Raw genomic sequence first — 26,535 nt, 5'->3', positions numbered from 1 at the left:
CTGGGCGGCACAGGTCTCTCGCCCAGAAATAGATTTTTCCTTTGTCAAAATCCCTTTTATATTCCTGCTTAGCATTAAGGGAACCGTCCGCTATGTCGTGCCTTTTTTTCTTATTCAAAATAAACCATTTCTATGTTTTAGACATAATTATAAAATACCTTTATCTTATACAAATTTCAAGTTGTTTGATCAAAAACTTTTTGGTTTGTTAGCAAAAATCATGATTTTTAAAGAAATTCTATGTACATTTTTCTCCACTAATATGACACCAATTGTATTGAAAAGCATATCATCAAAAACTTCTTTATAAATTGAATAATTTTGTGAGACAGATTTTCAATTTTCCTTTTTTTCAAGGAATTTTTTCTTATTTTCTTCATCTAGACAAAATAAGCATAAAAAAAGAGACAAAAGAAGAGAAAAAGGAAAATCAAAATTCTATTACACAGAATTGTAGGTTTATTTTATTCCTCTTTTCAATAATATCTTTCTCTCTAATATTGAATAATAAGTGAGAAAAATGTATTGAAATGTGAATAAGTATGTTATTGAGTTATGAGCTCCAAAAAATTAGCTATAAATTTTTGCTTTTTACTTCGAAAAATCAAATTAACATTACTATGGTAACCTTACTTTTTACTTTTGTTTATACCTACATGAAGGCTCCCTAAACAAGGTATTACAACCCTAAGTTTACTAATACACTAAGTCTTGGTATGAGGGTGTCATGAGTTGCCAGAGTTTTAGTTAGACTGTTCCAGCATTGTACTCTTTTTCATGTTTCCCTCTCTTCTTGGCTCCTTTCTGTTGCTCTCTGATTACTTTTGGTTCTTTCTTTGACCTTAGGTAATATTGGCCTTGCTATTAACCCTTTTACCCCCAAAGGACGTACTGGTACGTTTCACAAAACCCATCCCTTTACCCCCATGGACGTACCGGTACGTCCTTGCAAAAAAATGCTATAAAAATTTATTTTTTCATATTTTTGATAATTTTTTTTAGAAAATTCAGGCATTTTCCAAGAGAATGAGACCAACCCGACCTCTCTATGACAAAAATTAAGGCTGTTAGAGCAATTTAAAAGAAATATACTGCAAAATGTGCTGGGGAAAAAATAACCCCTTGGGGGTTAAGGGTTGGAAATTTCCAAAGAGCCTGGGGGTAAAAGGGTTAAGTTCATGAGGACGTTGTGAAAACACAATGTACATACGAACTGCAAGCGAACAAACACACATGCATCATAACTTCACGCTGGTCTTCTCGTAGATCGTAGTTTGCGTTTGCCTGCCCTCTACCAATGCCTTCCACCTCTGCCAGACATACGAGATTTTGAAACATAAGTGAAAAAATCACTATATATATGCAAAAATAAACTCGTAAAGACGATTCTGTCAAACTCAGTCATGCAGACAATGCAGTAAGGATGATGTCATCATTTAAAGACCATTTTAATTATTATCTGTAAAAATAATTGACGGAAACTTCTGGAGAGCGTGTACGACATGTTTCTGCATATATAGAAACAAAACAATTTTCAATTTTTTAAAGTTATGCCAAACACCATAGTGGACGGTCCCCTCAATGAAATCATTATGATATTTTCACATGCTATGCCATGCAAAACCCACACAACGGTCTGTATCTGTGTGTATGTGTAAAATGTATGTATGTTATTACATCAAACTAGATATGTGTAGGATAGAAGAATATTAATTAAATTAAAAAATAAAGTAATAATGGAAGACAGCACAACACAACATTAATAAAAAAAAATTGCAATATAATAATTAAGACATGATAATAAAATCATTATATTATTTTTACATGCTGTGACATGGAAAACACATACACACATTGTATCTGTGTATGCAAAAAATGTGTATGTATGTATGTTATTATGTCAAACTAGTTACGTGTAAGATAGAAGAATATTAATTAAATAGAAAAAAGTAATAATGGAAGTCAGTATAACACACCATTAATAAAAAAATAGCAATATAATAATTAAGACATACTAAAATCATTATAATATTAATTTTTACATGCTATGACATGCAAAGCACACACATGACTGTATCTGTGTGTATGTGTAAAATGTATGGATGTATGTATGTTATTAAGTCAAACAAAGACTAACGAAATCTTATGACAACACAGAGAAGGCAAAAAACGCAGCACTGGTTGGGAGTTAAAGGTACAGACTGGCGGAACGAGCCAATGGTCGGATAGTAGAGTGCCGCTGATTGGCTGAGAGCCTGTGAGACAGTAAGGCGTAATCCTATTGGCTGTGCGATGTAAACATTAAATACATCGCCTGTGGTCTCCTGTCTTACAGTAACAGAAAGGCATGCACCGCCATTACATAACAGCAAGTAAATCATTTCACTTATGACGATTTTCAACTATATTTCCAATGTCAGGGATGCGTAGGTGGAGTGTTTTCAGAAACAAGAATGGTTGGGGAATACAATGCCATACATTACTCAATTTTGACAAAGGTGGCGCTTGCGCTGCTCTGTTACTAATAGCCTCGTGTGAATGTCAAGTAATATTTTTTTTTTTTTTTTTTTTTTTTTTGCAGAAGCAATATGTGTTTCTACATAGAGCTCTGATGGAATATTCCCAATTTGGAAACACCGAGTTAAGTATAGCACAGCTGAAAGAAACTTACAGTAATCATACGTACCATGATAGTCTGGAAGATTCGTCTCCTTTGGAAAAGGAATTTGAGGTGAGTTCAGTTTATTGTTTCAGGTGTAATTAATATACATTTTACTATAAAGTTTTATACATTATATTATACAATTTTGCTTGTTCATTTTATGCTGTAGTTGCTCAGATATTGTTATTATCTGATTTTTTTTACAGCGTCTGGGTAAAGTTGTGGAAGACCGAAAATCCTTTGCTATTGCAACAAGTGAAGAAAACAAACCTAAAAATCGTTATGATTTTGTTTTACCTTATGATTCTAATCGTGTTATTCTGGCTCCTTTGCCAACAAGACCGTCATCGACATACATTAATGCTTCCTTTGTCACGGTTAGTACTTTCTATTTGATGTTATAGAGGTGGCTTGCATAAAATTTAGTTAGGCAAGATAGTTTATAAAATTGTCTAATTGATAGTAGTGTACTGTATAATATACCTTTAAATTTTCATTGGCATTGCTTTTTAATTGATTACAGTCATTATGTATGGCATGTGTGTAAGTTTTGTATATTTCTTTTTCTCTTTCAGAAAATGTTTCATTTGTATAGTGTATATACAGTAATATGAATTATTTATTTAATTAACAGTTTATATATATTTTTTCCAAGATAACTATTTATCTTAATAAACTTTCTGAGAATGAAATACTGCACAATTCTATATATGGAAAAGAAATAAGGACATAAAAGGTATTGTAAGATAGTAAAAAATAGTTGTGAATGAATAGAGGTAAGTTATTACATGAACGTTTTATATATCACAGGTATTGATTGACAAACATTATTCATCAAAGTTTTTATTATTGTAAAATTTTCTTACTTCTTCACCAGGGTTACGATTTGGCAGAGTCTTTTATTGTCACACAAGACCCTACGGATAACACTATAGCGGATTTTTGGAGAATGGTTTTTGATCAAGAAGTAACAACAGTAGTTATGCTTTCAGAGGTAAGCTATCAAATATGGTGGATAATACCTGGTGTTATAATATATGGAATAGAAACAACTCTTGATAGATATTTTGGAGATCTATCATCCATGTATGCATTGAAATCCAATGAGTAATGACCACATAGTATACCCTATGTGATACCCAACATCCAAAGCACATAGCTCATACAACAATTTTTTGTATAGTCAGCCCTTGTTTTACGCGAGGGTTAGCTTACAAAGACAGGCGCAATGAGGGAAAAATTGCAAATATGGGTTGTGTTAAGTAGGTTGTAAATCATCTGGTGATTTCAGCATATTACTCACCTGAAAATGAGTGAATAATTATTAGTAATTATCCATGAGTTAGTGATGTTTGTCCCTTCCGATGTCGCCAATTTTTCTCGGTGGGGTTTAATGATACGTTGGTATCTTAAAATACATTTAATGGACTTGTGATTACATTGCTCTGACTCTGCTAACAACCAACTCCCAACTGAACGTCGAGCGTCTCATAAACAATCTTACAAACCAAAACATAAGAGAAAACAATAGAGCATCGCTCTAAAAAGACTTGAATCCTACTGCAATGCAGAAGTAATAAGAATCACATCCTATCTTTGAGGTAATCAATAAATGCTTGAACCCTAATATCAAAATACATCATTTCAGTTACATACATTCTTGAACATGTTTTATCAATGTAATATGATGCAATGTTGCGCAATACACGTAACATTTGAGGTAATACAGTATATTATTACAATAATACATAACAGTCTCCTCCCCCTTAACTTGACATTGTAAAAATCTTTATAAATCTAATCTCTCAGGAGGCTTTCCGCTATTAATCCTATTAGGAAGCACTCTAACCTCATCTTGTACTGGTACATGAATTGGTTCTGAATCTGCATTTGATGTTGGAGCATCTTTGTTAATATTTGACTCATTTGATCTAACTACTTCTGAAAGTTTTCCATCTCTAACATTCACATGCTCTACTGTATTTCTGTTTAATGGCTGTAATTAATCAACATGACGTTTTACAATATTTCCACCAACTTGAACATCAGAATGTAAATTTCCTATCTCTCTTACAATCTCTCCTGGTACCCACTTTTCTGGAGTGTTGTACGATCTTACCATGACATCAGATAAAGGTAAAAAAGGTTTTACTTTAAGAAAACCTTCCACTTGTTTATACTCTTATCTTCCAAATCACTTTGCAAACTTGGATACAACAAATCTAACTTACACCTTATCCTCGTCCCATCAACAAATTTGATGGTGTCACGCATGTAAGAATATGTTACCTGAATTTGCTTTTCTACACTTCATATTGTGTTTAAATGTTTGAACAAACCTTTCAGCCTCTCCATTGGTATAGGGATGATATGTTGCTGAAAATGTATGTTTTATACCATTGACGTTACAAAATTCTTTAAACTCTTGTGAGGTAAATTGTGGACCATTATCTGTAACACTTCTTTCTGGAATACCATGAGTAGAAAAATTTGCATTAACACTTTTATTGTGGCATAAGACGTTGTTGTCTCCATAGGAATGACTTCTGGCCACTTACTGTAAGCATCTACTACTACCAAAAACAAATAATTTAGAAAAGGACCTGCAAAATCTATATGCACTCTTTGACATGGATACCTGGGTAACTCCCATGGGTGCATTCTAGCAAATTGAGGATTGTTTTGTTGCATAACACAATTCATACAATTCCTTATATAAGATTCCACATCTTTATCTACACCTGGCCACCATACAAAAGTTCTTGCAATGTTAGAAACCAAAAAATTGTCAACAACTGTTTCCTTATAAGGAATACAGTTAACGCTAAATTAATTAATTTAATCAGAAAGGATTAATATTTGTGTCCGACTGTGGGGAATAGCCGTTCGGTCGTTAGCTTGACTCGAAGATTTACCCATTTTTCTTAATAAATTAAAAGTAAATAACTTGATGCTACTTACTATAGTAACTATTAGCATTAATGATAAATGATAAGTAAAATAAATAACAAAATTAAGCTTATGAATTAAATGACTTAAATTAGTAATTGCCTAATAGGCCTTAAGTTCGCGCGTGCGTGATATGTACCTGTCAAGTAAATTACCTCGAAGGTTACCACAGCCATGGCAAACAGTTCCAATAAAAAGTACTCAGTGGAAAGGCCGGCATCTTCACAGGATATTAACGCTGAACAAAACTAAAACGTTCGAACTCCAAGACAACGACAATTTTGGAACATGTCAACGTCTACCTTTGTGATAAGTGATCTATATTATTCTGTATCTTAGGACATGTCTAGGGAAAAGGGTAATGTAGGGCAATGTCACAAAGTTTTATTAGTGGATCTAATATTTGATGTAAGTTGTTTTGGTTTTTGAATAATTGTTTTGTTCATTAAATATAAGTAAGGTTGGAATTAAAATAAATTCCAACATAATTCCAAAATTGTCGATGCATTCCATATAATATTCCGGAGGTGGATTCGATGTGTTTTTCGTTCGGTGAAATAAGTAATTTTATAGAAACGGCTAACTGGCTAACTGTCGCTCGGTATTTCGAATGGTAACCAATATGGAACTCGTGCGACGTAATTAGTAACATATATTATGTATTATAATCCTTCATATTCATGTATAATGTACTCGGTAACCCGTAAGCATCGATAACTTTAGGTGGGCTGTTATCTTTTAAATATTCGCAGGTTATTGATATTAAATCCATTAATTATAATTATATAAGTAATCATGTCTGATAAAGAGGAAGAGTTTGTTGACCCTATGAATATTATATCATCCTTGAGGAGGATGCGGGGAATACACAAACGGAAAATAACTATTTACTTAAAGAAGCTAACGGAGCTTCATGGTGATAATAAATTAACTTCTTCCTTTTGTAAGACTCAAATAACTGTAATCGAGAAAGAGATCGAGCATGTTAAACACTTTGATGAAGAGATTAATAATGTTTTGGAGACACATGAAATAATGAACAGTAATGAACAATATTATAATGAGGAGTTAGATAGTCAAGCAGAATATAACATTCAGGTTAGTATAGAACTCGACCAATATGAACAATACATAAGTGAGTCAAGTGGGGCTTCTGGCAACCTATCTGCCGATAAAGTTTTAGAAATGATGTCCAGAATGAATATGTCTGATGGAAAACCCCCTCCTTTAGAATGTGGAATCTTTAGTGGTGAGGAGAAAGATAAATTTGCTTTCAATTAATTTCTTAATTAATTTAATAATGTCATTGGGTCTAGAAAAAATTTGTCTGATTCTGCCAAACAAATATATTTACATGGGTACCTTAGGGGCTATGCCTTGAAGGTAGTTAAGCATTTGACTATTTCTGACCGTAACTACCACTTGGCAATTGAAATGTTAAAAGAAGAATTCCTTGACGTAAATTACATTATTGACGAGACTTTTAAGAACATTTTGAGTGCTGCTCCAAGTGCTGAATATGACCAAGAATTCTCTTCGGTGAAAGTTTACCTCAACGAAATCAAATCCTATCTGCAAATCAAATCCTATCTGCATGAATTGAAAGCAAATAATATTGATTTATTGGAAGTGGGGTCCTCTGGGCATAAATTTGTGAGTCATATACTATTTAATAAACTCCCCATACCAGTAAAGAGAGAGTTGGTTCACAAATTAGATACCAATTATCCAAATATATCTCACATTCTTTCTAATTATAATGAAATTATCAAAACTTTATCTAAAACTGTTTCCAATAGAAAAAAAGACCTTCACTAAAACCTCTAGTAAACCTAGTCCTAGCAGTTCATTTAAACCTAAAGAAAATAAGGTAGGTGTAAGTACGATTCAAAATTTAAATTTGCAAATAAAGTAACTAAATTAATTTGTAAGCTATGTGCAGCTGAAGGCCATACTTTGGGAAAATGTGTTAACTTTAATCATTATAATGATAAAGTGGCCACACTGAGGGAGCTTTCACTATGCACTATATGTGCTGGTTCAGGGCACAAAGACAATGAATGTTACGGGAAACAAAATAAGTTAAGGTTTGAATGTCTGTTGTGTAGAAAGAGGGAGCACATAACTCCTTTGTGCCCTTCTTTGAATAAAGCCGAACTAACTACTAAAACTAACGTAAGCTTATGTTTTGCTCAAAGAAGTTTTGATGCGTCTCACATTTTACCTACTATGACTTTGTATTTAAGAAATGGCAAAATTGCTAGGAAAGTCAGATGTCTGTTTGACACTGGCAGTCAGCGGTCATATATTTCCGAATCTGCCGCTAAAGATCTTTGTCAGGATATAGAGGCGTTGTATGCTTTGGAATGTGATGTAAGCACATATATAGGGCAAGCAACTAAGGGCTTCAAGCAAATGTCCACTGGAATAAGTATAAACAATAATTTGATATTCATACCTTTATTAGTTGAAAAATTGCTTAATATAAACTTTGAAGTGCCCGGCATGAATCAAATAATAAATAAATTTAAAGAAAATAATATTGCTTTATTGGATGAGACTTTTTGTGACCACATAAACCATGAAAGTATGAAGGTTGACATGTTAATAGGAATTGATATCATTCAGTTTTTGCCTTCGGTAACTTGGACTAAAATGTTGGGTGGAACTTGTTTAGTCGTAAATAATAGAGTAGCTCCTGTTGGTAATATGTTCAACTTGTTGGATGAGGCAGAAAGTAGAGATGTAATGGACTCTTTAGTTAATAAGAAAACACAATGTTAAAACAAAAAGCGTGGTAAATTTAGTAATGGATCCTCTAAAATCTTATTTCAATCCATTAGAGCATATATTAGAAGACAGTGAGGTAGACAATGGACTTGAACACCTTTTTAGTCTTGAATCCTGGGGAATAAAAAAGTGTGAAAAAGAATTGGTCTCCTTTGATAAAGAACAAATTGACAGATTTAGGGAGGGGATCTCTTTTGATAATGGATTCTATCATGTAGAATTGCCCTGGTATACTGATAAAATTGACAGCGTCCCATCTAATCATTTTGTTTCACTTAAGGTATTAGACCGAACAGTAGAGTATCTTGGTAAAAAGGGTCTCATTGACAAGTACCAGGAAGTTTTTGATAAACAACTCGAGGATGGTATAATCGAGGAAATTAAAGTAAGTCCTTCTGACTATCTTAAGTATGTATGGATTCCACATAGACCAGTTATAAAATTAGAAGAGCAAGTTACCACAAAAATCAGGCCAATATTTAACTTTTCTTTAAAAAACTTACAGGGAATTGCCTTCACTTAATGAAGCAGCTTATGCTGGGATAGATTTAATGGGCTCAATACTGAAATTACTCTTTTACTTTAGAACTAATAAATATGTAATGTTGAGCGATGTCAAACAAGCTTTTTTGATGATTAAATTAAAAAATGAAGTGGATGAAAATAGATTTTGTTTCTTTTGGAAATGGGGTAATAAATTAGTATCTTATCGCTACAAAACAATAGTTTTTAGTTACACTTCTTCACCTTTTATATTAAATTTTGTTATGAAACATCACGCAGAAAGTTATCCTGATGATAAGTGTAAAGAAATATTAACTAATAACTTTTATGTAGATAATCTTCTTATAACTGGTAATAACATTGATGAAATGAAAAATTTGTATAAGCAAGCTAATGATAGGATGGAACAAGGGGGCTTTATTTTAAGGTCTTGGAACTCCAATTGTGTAGAGTTGAGAGAAGAAATGGCGTCTAATAATAGACTTCTTGAACATTCTTGCGAAGAGGATAAAGTATTGGGTTATAGATTCAACGTAAATAATTATTCTTTTAGTCTTGCGCTTTGTAAAATAGACCCAGAAGCAGACACAAAAAAAGGGATTTTGACGAAGGAAAAATCTATTTCTGGGCGAGAGACCTGTGCCGCCCAGTGAAATGCTCCTTTAGCATCATTTCTAAGGTATATAACTGCTAAATATTACCAGAGAAAAAACTGCATAGGAATGCCAGGTATGAACCCAGCTCGCTCACCTAAAAGGTGTCGGTATATTATAACTAGGGCGTGAAAATCACTAGCAGAGGTCTCGAACCAATTAGAAATCTCCCCGTCAAATATCCCCGAAACCAAGAGTTCAAAGTCCACTACTGACCGTCGCTACCAACACGTCCAACCACGCCAATGACGTCACTCCTCATAGCACCCAAGTTTGGGTCCATCAGGGAGGGAGAGCAGAGGGTGGGTTCACTGGGCGGCACAGGTCTCTCGCCCAGAAATAGATTTTTCCTACGTCAAAATCCCTTTTCTGGGCTCGACCTGTGCCGCCCAGTGAAATAGTACCAAAGAAATGGTCCCAAACTTGGAACCACAATCTAACCAGGAAAGAAAATTTAAAGTCAAACATACCAAAAACATGATTCAATACAAGGTAAATGTAAATTACAAGGTATTCGAGATAAATGAAAATCCTCCTTACGTAACTATATTAAGGGCAAGGTAAGTATAAAAACATAGAATGCAAAACTGAATGTATAATCCTTGATTATAAAGGAGGAAAACACAGAGTCACCAAAATGAGGTCCCAGCTAAGGGGACACCAGGACAAAGTTCAAAACAATGAGATACTGTAAGGGTAAAGAATTATTAACAATCTCGATTAAACATAAAGTGAGGTATGGACAAAAATTTCTAAAATATTAAGGACTGTACATAAGGACGCAACTGAAGGGTGCAATCCATAAAAATAAACCAAATTACTGTAGGGACGATAAGCGAGGCAGGTAGGGGGAGGAAAAAAAGATGAGCAAGACCCTGTGATGAAGACTCATGATGTTCAGGAGGAACCACATTCCCTGCTGCCACTGTTGCAAATTTTAGGGCTTCCAAAGGTTTTAAATAGTGGCGTTTGAAAACTGTTGGAGACTTCCAGCCTGTATATTTCGTGAGGTCATCAAATTTCATATAATGGAAATAATTAATAGAAGTAGCTACAGTTCGAATATCATGGAGATGTGGGAATGATTCTGGGTTAGCCTGTTTAATGAAGTTGAGAATCTGTTGTCTGATTCCTTTAAGGGTGATGGTTCCTCCGTTCTCTCTAATAAACAAGGGCCCAGAGGACTTAGTGGAAGTTCTATTTAAGTAGTCTCTCAAAGTCATAACTGGACATAAAGATGGATTCTGCGGAAGGGGGACAATCTTCCAGGGGGTCCATCTATTCTGGGTGTCCTCATTCTTTGCTAAGAATGTTTTGTCAGGGGAGAGAAGAACCTCTCCTGATGCAATAAATTCAATATGGCCTGGATCTCTAGACAAGGCTGAAAGTTCCGAAATTCTGGCGCCCGAGGCTAGGCTCATTAGGAAAAGGGTTTTCCGTAATAATGGAATATAAGCACATGATTCATTAAGAGTGTCAGAAGCCAACCTAAGAACGTCATTTAAAAACCAGGAAACTGCGCTAGGACGAGTTGATGGTTTCAATCTGGCACAAGCTTTTGGGATGGAAGAGAGGTATGAATCCGTAAGGTCAATATTGAATCCAATTTGAAAAATCTTTTTCAAGGCCAATTTAATAGTAGTAATAGTGCTAGCTGCTAGTCCAGATTCAAATAGAGTTCTAAAAAAGGTTACTGTTAGGTTCTTAGTCATCCTCTCAACCTTTGAGTCCTTTAAAAACTTGGCGAGTTTCTTAACAGCCGAGTCATATTGTCGAAGGGTGGATTCCCTTTTATCCGATTCCAAAAACAAAGCATTTTGAGGATCAATATCTGTACCTCGTGGGGCCGCGAATTTCATAAAGTCCATAAAGTTAGGGCACTCCGAGTGTTTGAGGAAGCGAACACAGTGCAAGTTTGTACTGTCTGTGTTAGTATTGGATTGGGGATTTGTCGAGGGTGGAGACCCAGTTCCACCAGCAGGGGGAACCAGTTGCTCTTGGGCCAGTTGGGGGCTACTAGAGCCACTTGCCCTTTGAAAGTTCTGAGCTTGTCCAACACTTTCATCAACAGGTTGATTGGTGGAAATAGATAAATCCTCTCCCAAGTGTTCCAATCCAGTGACATTGCGTCTGTGGCGTAGGCTAGGGGGTCCAGGTTGGGGGCTACGTAGCACTCTAGTTTGTGGTTGGACTCTGTCGCAAACAGGTCCACCTGGAGGCCCGGAACCTGGGATAAGATCCACTTGAATGACTTGAGGTCCAGGGACCATTCCGACTCTAGCGGGGTTGTCCTGGACAGAGCGTCCGCCACCACATTCCGTACTCCCGCCAGATGGACTGCTGACAGATGCCACTTGTTCGATGTTGCCATGGAGAAAATGGCTATCATCACATGGTTTATGTGCCCTGATTTGGAGCCTGCCCTGTTTATGTAGCTAACTATGACTTCGCTGTCTAGAACCAATCTGATGTGTTGGTTTCGGGCTGGGGCCAAGCGATTCAGGGTTAGGAACACTGCCATGTCTAAGACGTTTATGTGAAGTTGGCGGAACATTGGCGACCAAAGGCCTTGGGTTTTCTTGAACTGGGAGTATCCCCCCTAGCCTGTTAAGGAGGCGTATTTGTGAATGACCAGCTTTGGAGGTGGATATTGCAAAGGGACGGATTTTGCCAGATTTTTTACCAATGTCCATGGTCGGAGCCTTTTCTTTAGGATTGGAGGGAGACGAGCTCTTTTGTCTCGATACCTCTTGTTCGCCCTGGAACGCCAAATCCGGTTTATATCCTTCAACCTGGCCTTCAGTAATATGTCTGTTACTGAGGCAAACTGGAGGGCACCCAGAATCCTCTCTTGGTTTCTCCTGGACGTCAATTTGTCCTTGAGGAAGCGTTTCGTGTTCTTTGCTATTTCTTGTCTTTTGGCCGATGGGAGGCATAAGGTGTGGGAAATTAGGTCCCATTGTAATCCTAGCTACTGGAATTGCGACTTCGGGACTAGGCGAGATTTCCCGAAATTGATCTGGAACCCCAAGTGTTGAAGGAATGATATGACCTTATTTGTTGCCGTCAGGCAGTTCTCGACGCTGTTCGACCAAACGAGCCAGTCGTCTAGGTAAGCTACTACCTGAATTCCTTGGGTTCTCAATTCTTGGATTACCGTCTCTGCCAGTTTGGTGAATACTCTGGGTGCTATATTGAGTCCGAACGGCATTACTTTGAAGGTGTATGCTTGTTTGCCTAGTTTGAAGCCGAGGTAAGGACAAAAGTGCCTTGCTATCGGAACGTGATAGTAGGCATCTGTAAGATCGATAGAGGTGGTGACGGACCCACGGGGAAGTAAGGTCCGCACCTGAGAGACGGTTAGCATGTGAAACTTGTCGCATTGAATGTAAGAGTTCAGATGGTACAGGTCTAGGATTACTCTTCTTTTGTCTGAGTCTTTCTTTGGCACGCTGAACAAGCGACCTTGAAATTTCAAGTGACGTGCCTTTCTGATTGCATTCTTTTGTAGCAGATCGCTTGCATACAAGGCTAACTCTTCTATTGGGTGTTGGTAAAAACTGGTTGGTGGAGGAGGCCCTTCCATCCAACTCCACCCCAGACCTTTGGAAATTATACTGAATGCCCAACTGCTGAAAGTCCAATTCTTTCGGAAGATGTAGAGTCTTCTCCCTACCTGAGATCTTTCAATAATTCGGGGAGGATCTGGTACGCTGGTAACCTTTAGAGGCACCCTGAGTCTCAAAGGTGGGGTTGAAGATGGGGGAAGCATAGGTAGTGGAGGCTATCTGGGCTTGAGGGACCAACACATACTGTTGTTGGGGTTGGCCCTTGAAGTGGAAGGGAGATTCCCTTGAGTCAGCGGGACCGTTTGAACCACCTGCTGGGGCTGCCGGTTTTGAAAGGAGTGGAATGGCTTTAGTCTCTTCCTGCCGCGAGATTGGTTAGTGGCAGTTTCAAACTTACGCTTGGAGACTAAACCCCATCGAACCTTAAGGCTCTGGTTGACCCTAGCTGCTTCACTGAGGACGCTATTAACCAGATCTTCGGGAAATAAGTCCGTACCCCAAACTGGAGCTTTAATGAGCTTGTTAGGCTCATGTTTAATGGTGGCTTCAGCTAAGACGTGTTGCAGCAGCGGCGTCTGGCTGTCAGGAAGTCGTAAGCATCCGACAACAAAGTGTGGAGTAACGACTTCGTCAATACTTTGAAGAGGGGTTCTTCTTCATACAGGAAAGAAGTCAATTCCGCCATCGTCACCGAGTTGATAGAACGACTCAGGCGCATACGTGCCTCAAACTCGAGGCGAATCAAGGAATCCGGGAGCCTGGGAAGCCTCTCACTAAACTGAGTGGAGGCACAATCAGGGCTTAGCTTACCTACGGTAAATCTCGCCGGGGCGTTAGACCAGCAATCATGATCCCCCGGGAAAACAAGGGAAGTCAAGTCCGTCTCCCGCAACTGCGGTAATGGCTCGTCTTCATTTACGGCCTGCTGAGCAAGGTCCATAATTTTAGTGACACATGGAGTAGGGGTTCGCTCATCTGCCACAAACATTGTATATGAGCTCTTAAAGGGAGTGAGCATCGTATTGACACACTCCAGCTCATTCAAGGTCCGAACCCAAGTGGATTGAGCCTGTTCCTTAGGGTAGATCACAGTCTCCCTAGGAACTTTGTCTAGCCGGACAAGCGCCTCCTCGGTGAGGCGGGCGAAACCAGGGAAAGGAAACTGCAGACCCGGCGGGTAGAACTCAAAGTCTTCCACCGGCCGGGTGCCAAAACCCTCGATGGTCAACATCCCATCTTTAAAGGGAGCATAAATGGCCAACTTCCACGGATTGTTCTTGACAAATTCCGGGAGTTTCGAGGCATCCGGGATAGCGTACAGTACTGCTGTTGTTGGGGCAGGCCGGAGCGCACGAGAGACTCGACGAGAGACTCTTGGTTTTGCACCTTCGTGACGAGGGTGTTAACCAGGGAACCAATTCGTTCCAAGGTGTTGGAGAAAGCTGTAGTGTCGAAGGAAGGCGCCGGGGCACTCACTGCCGGCTGCGTAGGCTGCGAGCCGGGTATCACTCTCGACTCCGGGGCGGGAGGAGCATGTGCGACTGAGTCCATGGGGACTTAAGAAGACGAAGTCCTAGAGGGTTTGGAAGGTTTCGTCGATTTGGAAGACCTGTGGGTCTTCGTTAGAGGTTTACGGGAAGGTTTAACCTTAGGCAACACAGAAGGATTGCTGACATCAGCCAGATGTCGTCCTGAAAACCCCTGAAAAGAAGAAGTAGAAGAAGTAGAGAAAGCCGGGCTAAGGACAGGAATCTTAGACTGAGACCCACCTGCCTCACTTACCTCCCTACCTGGGTCTGGCTCGTCCAAAGCCATAGGCTCGATGTCCAGATTCATAGCTGCGACGTCACTAGTAATCGATTCTCCCGGAGCACCCGGGTCCTTGGAGAGGAGTTGTTCATTGATCCCAGCAATGATAGGGTCCGCCACCTCCTTGGGAACCGCAGCTGAATGTTTAGCGTTTGGGTAGATAAAGGTGCACATTTCTTCGGAGAGGACGTATGGGTGCCGAGCCTTGACATTGCGGGCGAACCCGCCGACCCAGACCCTAAGAGTCGCCAAGGCCGAAGACTTAGAAGACTGTGAACTCTGAAAGAGAATGTACCGTTACTAATAAAGGGGAAGTGGAGAACTCCGAGAAGGGGTGAATAGACCGAACATATGCGTCGTCTAACGAAGAGAAAGGAGTAAATTCAATCAGAATACATCAGGATAACAAGGCAAATTCAGAGATTAAATGTGAGGTAAAATTAAAATGTTTAATAACGGTAGGAACACTTACTGAGTCCGAAGTGAGCGTGGAGACAAGTTCATAGCAGACCACACAGTTGTCGGGGTGCCAAACGATCAAATCACCGACGTGGACTGCACAGTGGGCATGGGATCTGCACACATCATGGCCGCATGCTTGTTGCAGAACGGCAGTATAGGCTGTCATCAGACAGCGGACAACCTGTAATATTAAGGATACATGAGTATCACAAGTAAACTAGTATCCTAAGGGGATCCCGGGTGTGTCGGATCTTAAAAGTAAAACGATAAAGAAACCTTTTTCAATAGGATATTATAAAGAGGTTCCTCCGGTAGGACCGGGGGGAACAAGCATAATAAATTAACTTCTAACGTTAAAGCGATTCCGTGTTAACGAGATCATTCTAGATAAATAAAGGTAAGGGAGATATCATCCCTTAGGCATCGGAGTGTGTAAAAGTAAAGATGTAAGGTTAACACAACATGCTTCCCGTTGGCTCCGGGGAGACAACTGAGGAAGGTAGTAGGACACCTCGACCTACCGGGGTAGGGAGGGGGTCGATGACTCCCCACCAACCGCAAAAACCCTAATAACAATAGTCTAATAAAACACTCTCAATAAACACTCAATAAAACTCGTGCAATATTACCCCGGCATAGGGGTACAGGCGGAGAGACCTCAAAACAAAATAAGAAACAACCAAAACTCCCCGATCTCCTGATGGCCAATCGAGGAGGGCGGGGAATCCGGCTGTGGCGAGGTAAGGAAGTGAGCAACTCAACTATAGGTAACGGCTGTTCTCGGCTCTGGTAAGGCAAGGAGTCAGGCGGTATCCCGGGGAGGGATGGAGGGGGAGGGGGGGGGGGGCGTAAGGACGAGAGGACTCGGCCGAGAACCCGAACAGCTGACTCCCAAGTCTCGTAGAGACGGCAGGTATCCCCAGAGGGGATGGGGAGTATGGGGTGGCATACTCATGGGCAGGTAGTGGGAGGAGCCAGAGAGAAGCAGCAGGTGGAACACGAGGCGATCACGTGAAGCCGAGTGAGGACAGGAGTACCAACCTGTCCGACCGGAATCGCGAGATACCAACAGAACGAATGATCTCATAACGGAATAAAATGAAATATAACTAGGTTAAGGCATGCAAAATAAGCTGATAAAGCTATAATAACGCTGAAAGAGAGGGACGCAAGAAAAAGGTAGGGAAAACAAAATAAACGTAAGGGCGAGCCCTCCAGCACGGCTAAGTACCGAGCTGGACAGGCGGGCCAACATGACACCAATCGGGTACGATGCCGAACGGTAAAATAAAATACGTTAAAAAAAAAACTGCCAATCGAGAGTCCCCCTCGAGAAAACAGGACTAAACTCTTAAAAATAACAGCGATTCCGTAATATCGTGAGAAAAGAGTAAACTAATCCTAAAATACCAGCATAAGGCGTCTTCACGGTACTAGCCGAGAAGGAGGCCGCTATAACCTAATAAAAGCGTGGGAGTAACCATAGGGATAACAATAACAGTAATAATAATCGCCAAAGCATCGGTAATAGCGCAATAAGTTTAAAATGAATAACAATTAGCGAAACAAATAAACATGAATAACACTAAAAATAAAGGTAATGCTTCCTCCAAAAGCTCAGAAATCATAAATCTGGTACTTAACTTTGATGAGGAAGCTTGAAAGTCCGACATCATGAACAGAAAAAGGCGCTAAAATCCCGAAAGCACAAGCGAAAAAAATCACAGCAACAAAGCGAATGAAATGCTAAATGAGGAGTGACGTCATTGGCGTGGGTGGACGTGTTGGTAGCGACAGTCGGTTGTGGACTTTGGTTTCGGGGATATTTGACGAGGAGATTTCTAATTGGTTCGAGACCTCTGCTAGTGATTTTCACGCCCTAGTTATAATATACCGACACCTTTTAGGTGAGCGAGCTGGGTTCATACCTGGCATTCCTATGCAATTTTTTCTCTGGTAATATTTAGCAGTTATATACCTTAGAAATGATGCTAAAGGAGCATTTCACTGGGCGGCACAGGTTGAGCCCAGAAAGAAAAGTATTGTCACAAACTTCTAAAATATTTGATCCTTTGAATATAGTCCTTCCTGTAACAATAAGAGGCAAAATTTTAATGAGAAAAATATGGAAATTAGATGTTGGTTGGGATCAAAATTTACCTAAAGACATTTGTGGGGAAATTAAAATTATTAGTAGAGATTTTGAAATGTTATCTGAACTTAAATTTCCTAGAGAGTCCCTTAATGAACTAGACTCGTAGGGTCTTCACATATTTTGTGATAGCTCTGTGGAGGCCTATGGGTTTGTGGCCTATGCGGTTAATCAAAATGATAAAAGTTCTTATTTGTTCTCCAAATCTAAATTGGCTCCACTGAATAAGAGAAATGAGCATAGTCTCCCTACTTAGGAACTAATGGGAGTAATTCTAGCTTTTAAATGTTTACCTTCTTTATTAGAAGCCTACAGTAATATAAATTTTCAATTCATTAATATTTGTGTTGATGCTCAAGTGGTTTTAAATTGGCTATTGACCAGAGAAACTAAAATAAAATCTAAATTTGTTAGAAATAGAGTACTTGAGGCAGATGGTCTTAAAGTTGAAATATCTAAGCTATTTAAACTACCTGTCTTATATCACTATGTAAATACAGAAGAAAATCCTGCTGACATGATCACCAGAGGTTTATCCTATACTAAATATTTAAGTAAATCAACTTATTGGCTAGAAGGTCCAGAATGGTTGAGTAATGATTTTGATAAGTGGCCTCTTTACCCTTTATTGAGCATATCGCCTTACTATAAGCATCAAATAAGTACAGTATGCAATATGCAAATAAATAAAGTAAACACTGGTATTCTCAATATAAATAAAATATCAAATTATGAACAATTGTTAAGAATTACCAGTTACTTGTTCAAATTTTGTAGTAGATTAAAGGGCGGTGATCCTAAAAAGAAAGCCTCAGACTATTGGGTGAAAATTGCACAGAAAGAATACTTTTCAGTAGAATTAGATTTTTTACAAAACAGTGCCAATATTACTAATAATATACCTCCTCTAGAGTCCAATTTAAATCTATTTTTAGATTCAAAGGGTATAATCAGGTCTAAGGGAAGAATATCTAAGTGTTTGTACTTTGGCTTTGATGTTCATAACCCAGTATTGCTTCCTAAAGAGCATAGGTTCACCTCATTGTTAATAAAGCATTGTCATTTGAAGGTACAGCATTTAGGAATAGGCACTACATTGAACTACCTTTGGATTCCTAAGGGTAGATCAGCAGTAAAGACTGAGCTGAGTAGTTGTAATATATGTAGGAAGTATAATGCCTTAGCTTACAGATACCCGAAGTTTACAGATATGCCTAAACACCACATGAATTTAGTCAAGCCTTTTCAGCATGTAGGTATTGATTTCACTGGACACCTTTGAGTTAGAGATGAGTTGAGTACTAAGACCACAAAAATGTTAATATTAGTTTTCACTTGTCTTAACGTGAGCACTGTGCACTTTGAATTGTTACCAGACATGTCCACTAAAAATTTTGTTCTCGCTTTCCAAAGATTCTGTAATATATACATAATACCACAATACCTGTACAGTGACAACGCTAAGTCTTTTCTCAAGGGTGGAAGTATCCTTGAAAGTTCTTTGGAGTTGCAGGAATTTCAATCTGAACTAAGTAAATGTAATATTAAACATTAAAATACCTTTATATTCAGCATGGGTTGGTTCTGCTTGGGAGAGATTGATTAGAGTATTAAAGAATTGTCTTTATAAAGTAATAGGAAGGTCTAAATTAACTTACTTTGAATTATTAACTACCCTTTCTAATATTCAATTAGCAATAAATTCCAGGCCTTTAACATATAGATCAAGCTCAGAAAATTTAGAGTTTATAACTCCAAATTCCTTTATCAAATTGCATGGTGATTCATCCCTCATTTTGAGAAAAGATGATAGTGATGCTTGGTTGGACGAGTCTAGTCAACCTTCTTTGAAGAGAACTGTAGAAATACAAGAAGAAATTATTGAAAATTTTAAGAAATTGTGGTATGAAAATTATCTTTTAAGCCTGAGAGAACATAGTAGAAATTTGTACCAAAGTAAATGGGAAAATAGAATTAAAGTTGGTGACATTGTCCCAATTAAAGCAATTAATAAGCCCAGACCATATTGGATGATGGGTAAGGTATTAGAATTAATATTAGGATTTGATAATAATATTAGGTCAGTGAAACTAAAGCAAAGTAATGGGGCTATAGAATATCATTCTATTTGTAATCTTTATCCTATGGAACTGTCAGTGACACATGCTATAAGAGATAGGCCAACCAGAGACAATTCAATGGAAATTGAGGTAGAAACAGCCAGTATAAATACACCTGAATCTATTCACGTTGAACAAGGCGAAAGGTCTGTAAGACCCAAGAGAAAGGCTACCGAAAGATTTGAAAGAATGCTAAGGGAAAATTAAGATAATTTGTAAATACTGCTTTTCTGTTTATTATTTACTGTAATTACTATCAAGTTTTTATTTTTTACTAAAATGATACACACTCGAAACTTTTTCAGTGTGAGGATATACTTTATTAAATGCTTTATTCTTCAACTTTAAACAAAGATTAAGGGCATTGCAAATAATTAATTTTTAGGAAATAAGTAAATAAAACTAAATACGTAAATAAAAAGTAAAATTAGGAGATAGCCTAAAGTAAACTAGGCTAAGACTAAAATTGATGTAAATATGTAAATGAAATGCTACACTTAAAATAAAGTGAATACTAAAGTTAAAATGCTACACTTGAAATAAAGTGAAGACTAAAATTTAAAATGCTACACTTTTAGTAACTTGAGGATGGTACTAAAGTAACTTAGCCATACTTTTATCTAGCATTGGAAATAATTGTTTAACACAGTAGCCAGATTTAAGTTGACCTTAATAAATAATGTATGGTTAATGAAGATATTCATTGCAATTCTATAATCGCAATCCTTTGTGGGGAGTGTGTTAGAAACCAAAATATTGTCAACAACTGTTTCCTTATAAGGAATACAGTTAACGCTAAATTAATTAATTTAATCGGAAAGGATTGATATTTGTGTCGACTGTGGGGAATAGCCGTTCGGTCGTTAGCTTGACTCGAAGCTTTACCCATTTTTCTTAATAAATTAAAAGTAAATAACTTAATGCTACTTAGTATAGTAAATATTAGCGTTAATGATAAATGATAAGTAAAATAAATAATAAAATTAAACTTATGAATTAAATGACTTAAATTAGTAATTGCCTAGTAGGCCTTGAGTTCGCGCTTGCATAATATGTACTTGTCAAGTAAATTACCTCGAAGGTTACCACAGCCACGGCGAACAGTTCCAATAAAAAGTACTCAGTGGAAAGGCCGGCATCTTCACAGGATATTAACGCTGAACAAAACTAAAACGTTCGAACTCCAAGACAACGACAATTTTGGAACATGTCAACGTCTACCTTTGTGATAAGTGATCTATATTATTCTGTATCTTTGGACATGTCTAGGGAAAAGGGTAATGTAGGGCAATGTCACAAAGTTTTATTAGTGGATCTAATATTTGATGTAAGTTGTTTTGGTTTTTGAATAATTGTTTTGTTCATTAAATATAAGTAAGGTTGGAATTAAAATAAATTCCAACAGCAATTGACTTTGATCTTACAATACCTTGGTGATCAGCATGTATTTCAGACAAAACTTTATTCCTCAGTGAATTAGGAATAACTACCCTTGAACCTCTCATCACTATTCCTTGTGTTACACTCAGTTCATACCATATATCCTTATACGGTTTACAATTTTCCTCTTTTCCACATAAGTCCCTACCTGTCATTAAACTCTCTAAAACCTTACTAAGTACTGGGTCTCTCTTGGTACTGTGTGCTACATCTTTTGCTGTTATGGGTATATCATATACAGAAATTAACAGAATACTGTCATCATACTCTTCTGTAGCTTTGTGTACTCGTAATCTAGATAAAGCATCTGCATTACCCTTCTTTGTTGTTGGACGGTATGCTATATCATAGTGGTACTCAGCTAATGTAATTGCCCAACGTTGTAGTCTTGCAGCTACCAACGTAGGTAAACTTGCTTTTGAACCCAATATTGCTAATAAAGGTTTATGATCTGTAAAAAGTGTGAACTTTTTCCTACCATAAAGATACATATGAAATTTCTTAACTGATACAAATGAAATTTCTTAACTCCATACACTAATGCTAAACTTTCTTTTTCTATTTGAGGGTAATTTCTTTCTGCCTTGTTCAATACTCTAGAAGTGAATGCAATTGGTTTTTCTGTTTCATCTGGCATTACATGAGATAATACTGCACCTAAACCTATGTTTGATGCATCACATACTAATTTAACTGGTAAATCGATTTGATAATGTACTAGGAATGTAGGTGATGTTATTTCCTGTTTGATTCTTTCAAAAGATTCCTGACACTTTTGTCCACTTCCATTCTACATCCTCATTCAACAAATTATACAACGGATGTGCAATTGTTGACAATTTCTGAATGAAATTCCAATAAAATGTTACTAAACCTAAAAATTATTGTAATTCCTTATCATTTTCTGGTACTTTTGTTGATTGTACAGCTTAATCTTCTCTTTAGTTTTGTGAATACCCTTGCCATTAATTACAAAACCTAAGTATTCCACTGAATCAACTTCTAAAATACATTTGCTCTTATTTACTCTAATATTATATTCCTTCAACTTCTTCAGAACTGTTCGCAATCTTTCTCTATGTTCTCTTGTGTCTTTACCAGCAATTAAAATATCATCTATAAAAAGGAATACTCCTTGCATTCCTGAAAAAATCTTATCCATTGTTTGTTGCCATATAGCTGGACTACTTGCAACTCCATAAGGTAATCTCTTTGGCCTAAACAAACCTAAGGATGTATTTACTGTACATAATTCTTGTGAACTTTCATCCATGGGAAGCTGTTGAAATGCTTGTCTTAAATCAAACTTAGAAAAAACACTGCATCCTGACATAGTGGCAAAAATGTCTTTCAGGTTTGGTAATGGATGTTGAGCTACTTGCAGTTGTGGATTCAACATTACTTTGTAATCTCCACATAACCTAACTTTACCATTTTCCTTCACAATAGGTACTAATGAAGTAGCCCAATCTGAATATGTAACCTTCTCCCAAGAACCTTCATTTTCTAATCTCCTGATTTCTGTTTCAACTGCACTTTTCAATGCATATGGTACCGGTCTGAGAGCACAAAATCTAGGAGCACTGCCAGGTTTCAAAACTAAAATTGCCTTTGCGTTCTTTACGGTACCTACTTTATCTTCAAATACGTCTTGAAACTCTGATATGATATTATCCACAGACATTTCATTTTTGTGTTCATCTTGTCTACCTGTAACCTTCAAAATACTAGGCCAATCTAATTTCAAATACTGTAGCCAATCCAAACCTAGCAAAGTTTGTCCTTTGCCTTTTACTACTGTTAATGGCATTCTCTCTAATTTCTGTTCTTTATACTGTACTTCTATGTTCGAAGAACATATTACCTGAATATCAAAACCATTATAACCTTTCAAAACTCTATTTGTACCTTCTAATAACAAATTAGGAATGCTTTTAGATGTTTTCTCAGACACAATTGATACATCGGCTGCTGTGTCAACTTGCATCAAAATCGGTTTACCATTTATGATTACTTCTACCATGATATGTTTCTTTGCATTTTTATTGACAGAATTTATGCGAAACGCAAAATCAGTTTTTGACATCCTGATTATCATGAACATTTTCCGCATTATTCTCTTGACCAATAGTATCAACGCTAGTATTTATTTTCTTTGCGTACTGTTTAGGGAATCTACAAGCAGTTGCAAAATTACCCATCTTTCTACAATTCTGGCATGTTTGTCCAGTAGCAGGGCATTTCTTTGCTTCATATGCAAGATGATCAGTTTTACCACACCTATAACACTTTGGGTTTTCTTTTTGTTTCTGTGTATAGGCCTGATTCTGATATTTATGAACATTAGTTTTAGGCACTTTTCTATGACTAGGCTTTGATATATTCCTTCTCTGATTCTCATTGTTTTTCCACTTGGAACCTATTGTACTAATTTTAGAATTTTCCATTCTATTGCTTGTAGAACTACCTATTATGTTACTTTGCCTATTTGATGTTTCTAAAGCTCTGCCTATTATCAATACCTTTTCTAATGTTAAATTTTTATCATGCAATAATTTTTTTCTTAGCTCTTGTGATGTGCAATGACTTGATCTATGATAACATTTTCTAACTCTAGAAATTCACATGAAACAGCTAAATTCTTTAGTCTAGTCACAAATGCATCTAAACTTTCATTTTCTTTCTGATATGCCTGTGCTGTAAATTCTACCTTTCAAAAAATTTATTGACCTGAGGAGCAAAATATGTGGTAAGAGCCTTAATTGCAGCTTCACTTGTGTCATCTGTAGGCTGCAATGTCTTAAACACTTCCCGAACTTCTCTACCTGCTGTATGAAGTAATAATGCATTCTTTTGGGCATCCTTCATATTCCCTAATGCTTCTAAATAAATCTTAAATACCTCACACCACTGTTGCCATCGTGTTGCAACAGAATTGGGTTCAGCTGTGATGCTAAATCGTTCAGGATGTTCAATGTCAAGAGGCATTTTGAGTGCTTACCTTGATACCTTGATTAGGTTAGGCTACTGTTCTAAAGTCACCTTGTAACTTTTTTGTATCCTACCCAACTTTAAAATTCACTTTGCTTTCTTGTTTTGTTTGCTTGTGTTTGATGAAATTCCTCTTTTCGGCTGCATGGGAACTCTTCATCGGCTTTTTCTTCTGCTTCTCTTGCTATAGGCCTAATGTTTCTTCTGCTTCTCTATGATCTCTGCGTTTATTCGTCCTCCTGTCGTCGCCAATGTTAAGTAGGTTGTAAATCGTCTGGTGATTTCTGCATATTACTCAACTAAAAATGAGTGAATAAACGGATTTTGAGCGAAGTGAATAAACGGATTTTGAGCGAAGCGAAAAATCTATTTTTGGGTGAGGTAGCCATGTCGTCCTGATGGAAGTTCCTTCGAAGGTAGCTTCCTAGGTATATTTGATCTACAGTGATATATCCCAGAGAATTTACCAAAGGTATCCAGAATTCTAACTCCTGGAGCGAAGAAGACCCTCGAGGACTTCCATCCAGTATAAGCACGAAGACTTTCAAACGACATCGTTTAGAAGAAATTCAGAGACGAGGCAACTTTCCTCGGATCATGACCTGCGGGTGTACTGTCTGGATCCGCTCTGTGAATGAAGTAGGTGATTTTCGCCCTAATCTGTTTCAAGGATAACGTTGAACCGGAAGTCTCTCCCCTGAAAAGCTGACCTCCCTTAAAGTCTGAAGTTCTACGAAGATAGACCTTTAGGCATTCCACTGGGCAGAGGGATGCTTCTTCCTTCAGAGGGCAGATTCTCCAGGGACCCCATCTCTTAGTGGGCAGCTCGTTCTTGGCGAGAAACGTCGGGTCCGGAAAGAGGTTCAGTTCTCCATTGTCTGTGAACTGAATGTGGCCATCATCCCTCGAGAGAGCCACTATTTCGCTAACTCTGGCTCCCGAGGCTAGTGCAAATAAAAATATCACCTTCTGAGTCAAGTCTTTCAGTGAGCAATCCTCATTGTTCAGGGTTGATGCTAAATGAAGAACTTTGTCCAAAGACCATGAAATGGGCTTAGGAGGAGCTGCAGGCCGAAGTTTTGCGCAGGCTTTAGGGATCTTGTTGAAGATTTCATTGGAAAAGTCTACCTGGAAGGCGTAAAGTATTGGTCTGGCCAGGGCGGATTTATATGTAGTAATCGTATTGGCTGCTAAACCTTGTTCATGAAGATGGATGAAGAAGGACAAACAGAAGTCCGTAGAAATCTCCCTAGGTTTCTTCGCCTTGACAAAGGCCACCCATTTCTTCCAGGAAGACTCATATTGTCTTCTTGTTGACTTTGACTTGTATTCTTCTAGGAAGTTGATAGTGTCCCTAGAAATCCCAAACCGTTTCTTGACCGCTAAGGCGAGAAAATCATGAGATGAAGGTTCTGGGTTTTCACTGATGAAGCTGAGACAGTCAATTTCTGCACTTGCTGAATCAGAACTGGGTCCGGCAACGGGATCAGTTTCAGGCGTAGTTCCGTTACCAGGGGGAACCAAACGCTGTTGGGCCACTTGTGGGCCACTATTGCTGCCGTCCCCCGAAAGGATCTCAGTTTGTCGAGGACTTTCAGCAGAAGGTTGGTTGGAGGGAATAGGTAGATCTTGGATCATCTGTTCCAATCTATGGACATCGCATCCGTTGCTTCCGCTAGAGGATCCTCGTACGGGGCTACGTACCGGGGTAGCTTCTTCTTTTTCGCTCGTTGCGAAGAGGTCTATCTGCAGTCCCGGGACTTACGTAAGATGAAGGAGAACGATCTTGCGTCTAGGGACCATTCTGACTCTATCAGTTTGGTCCTAGATAGAGCGTCCGCTGTCACATTGCGGAACCCTTGAAGGTGGACTGCTGATAAGTGCCATCTCTTCTTCTCCGCTAGGCGGAGGATGGCTAGTATCACTTGATTTATGTGAGGCGATCTCGAGCCCTGTCGATTTAGGCATCTCATTATGACTTCGCTGTCTAGAACCAGACGGATGTGGATTGAGCAGCGGAGTTTCAGTTTCTTTAGGGAAAGAAAAACTGCCATGGCTTCCAGAAAGTTGATGTGGAAGGTTTTGAAGAGGGGAGACCAGGTTCCTTGGACTTTCCGATGATGAGAGTGACCTCCCCACCCTTCTTTTGAGGCATCCGTGTGCACGTTGACTGACAGTGGAGGTGGTTGTAAGGGAACCTTGTTCTTTAGGTTCTTGGCCTCCGACCATGGCTTGAGTAGGGATCGCAGACGATTTGGTATCGGTCTTTTTAGATCTCTTCGAGCGTTTGATGCGTATTTTCTCCAGACTCCTGATGCATCTTTTAATTGTGCTCTCAATACTGGATCTGTCACTGAGGCAAACTGGAGAGACCCCAACACTCTCTCCTGTTGTCTTCTTGATATCCTTGCGGACCGAAGAAGGCTTCTGACAG

At 38.2% G+C, this 26,535-nt stretch overlaps 1 protein-coding gene across 1 annotated transcript in view; it reads left to right on the top strand.

Moving 5' to 3' along the window:
• Ptp69D (Protein tyrosine phosphatase 69D) overlaps positions 1–26,535 on the top strand; it is a 651,708-nt gene that overhangs the window by 562,071 nt on the left and 63,102 nt on the right. Inside the window, exons 14-16 of the mRNA XM_068380055.1 lie at positions 2,582–2,731; positions 2,869–3,039; positions 3,540–3,656. Coding sequence (XP_068236156.1) covers positions 2,582–2,731; positions 2,869–3,039; positions 3,540–3,656 — 438 coding nt within the window. The remainder of the gene's footprint in view (positions 1–2,581; positions 2,732–2,868; positions 3,040–3,539; positions 3,657–26,535) is intronic.

Source organism: Palaemon carinicauda, chromosome 9, assembly GCF_036898095.1.
Source record: "Palaemon carinicauda isolate YSFRI2023 chromosome 9, ASM3689809v2, whole genome shotgun sequence".
NCBI lineage: Eukaryota > Metazoa > Arthropoda > Malacostraca > Decapoda > Palaemonidae > Palaemon > Palaemon carinicauda.
Note: the sequence above shows the minus strand (reverse complement) of the source record. Positions and strands in the feature narration are given on the sequence as shown.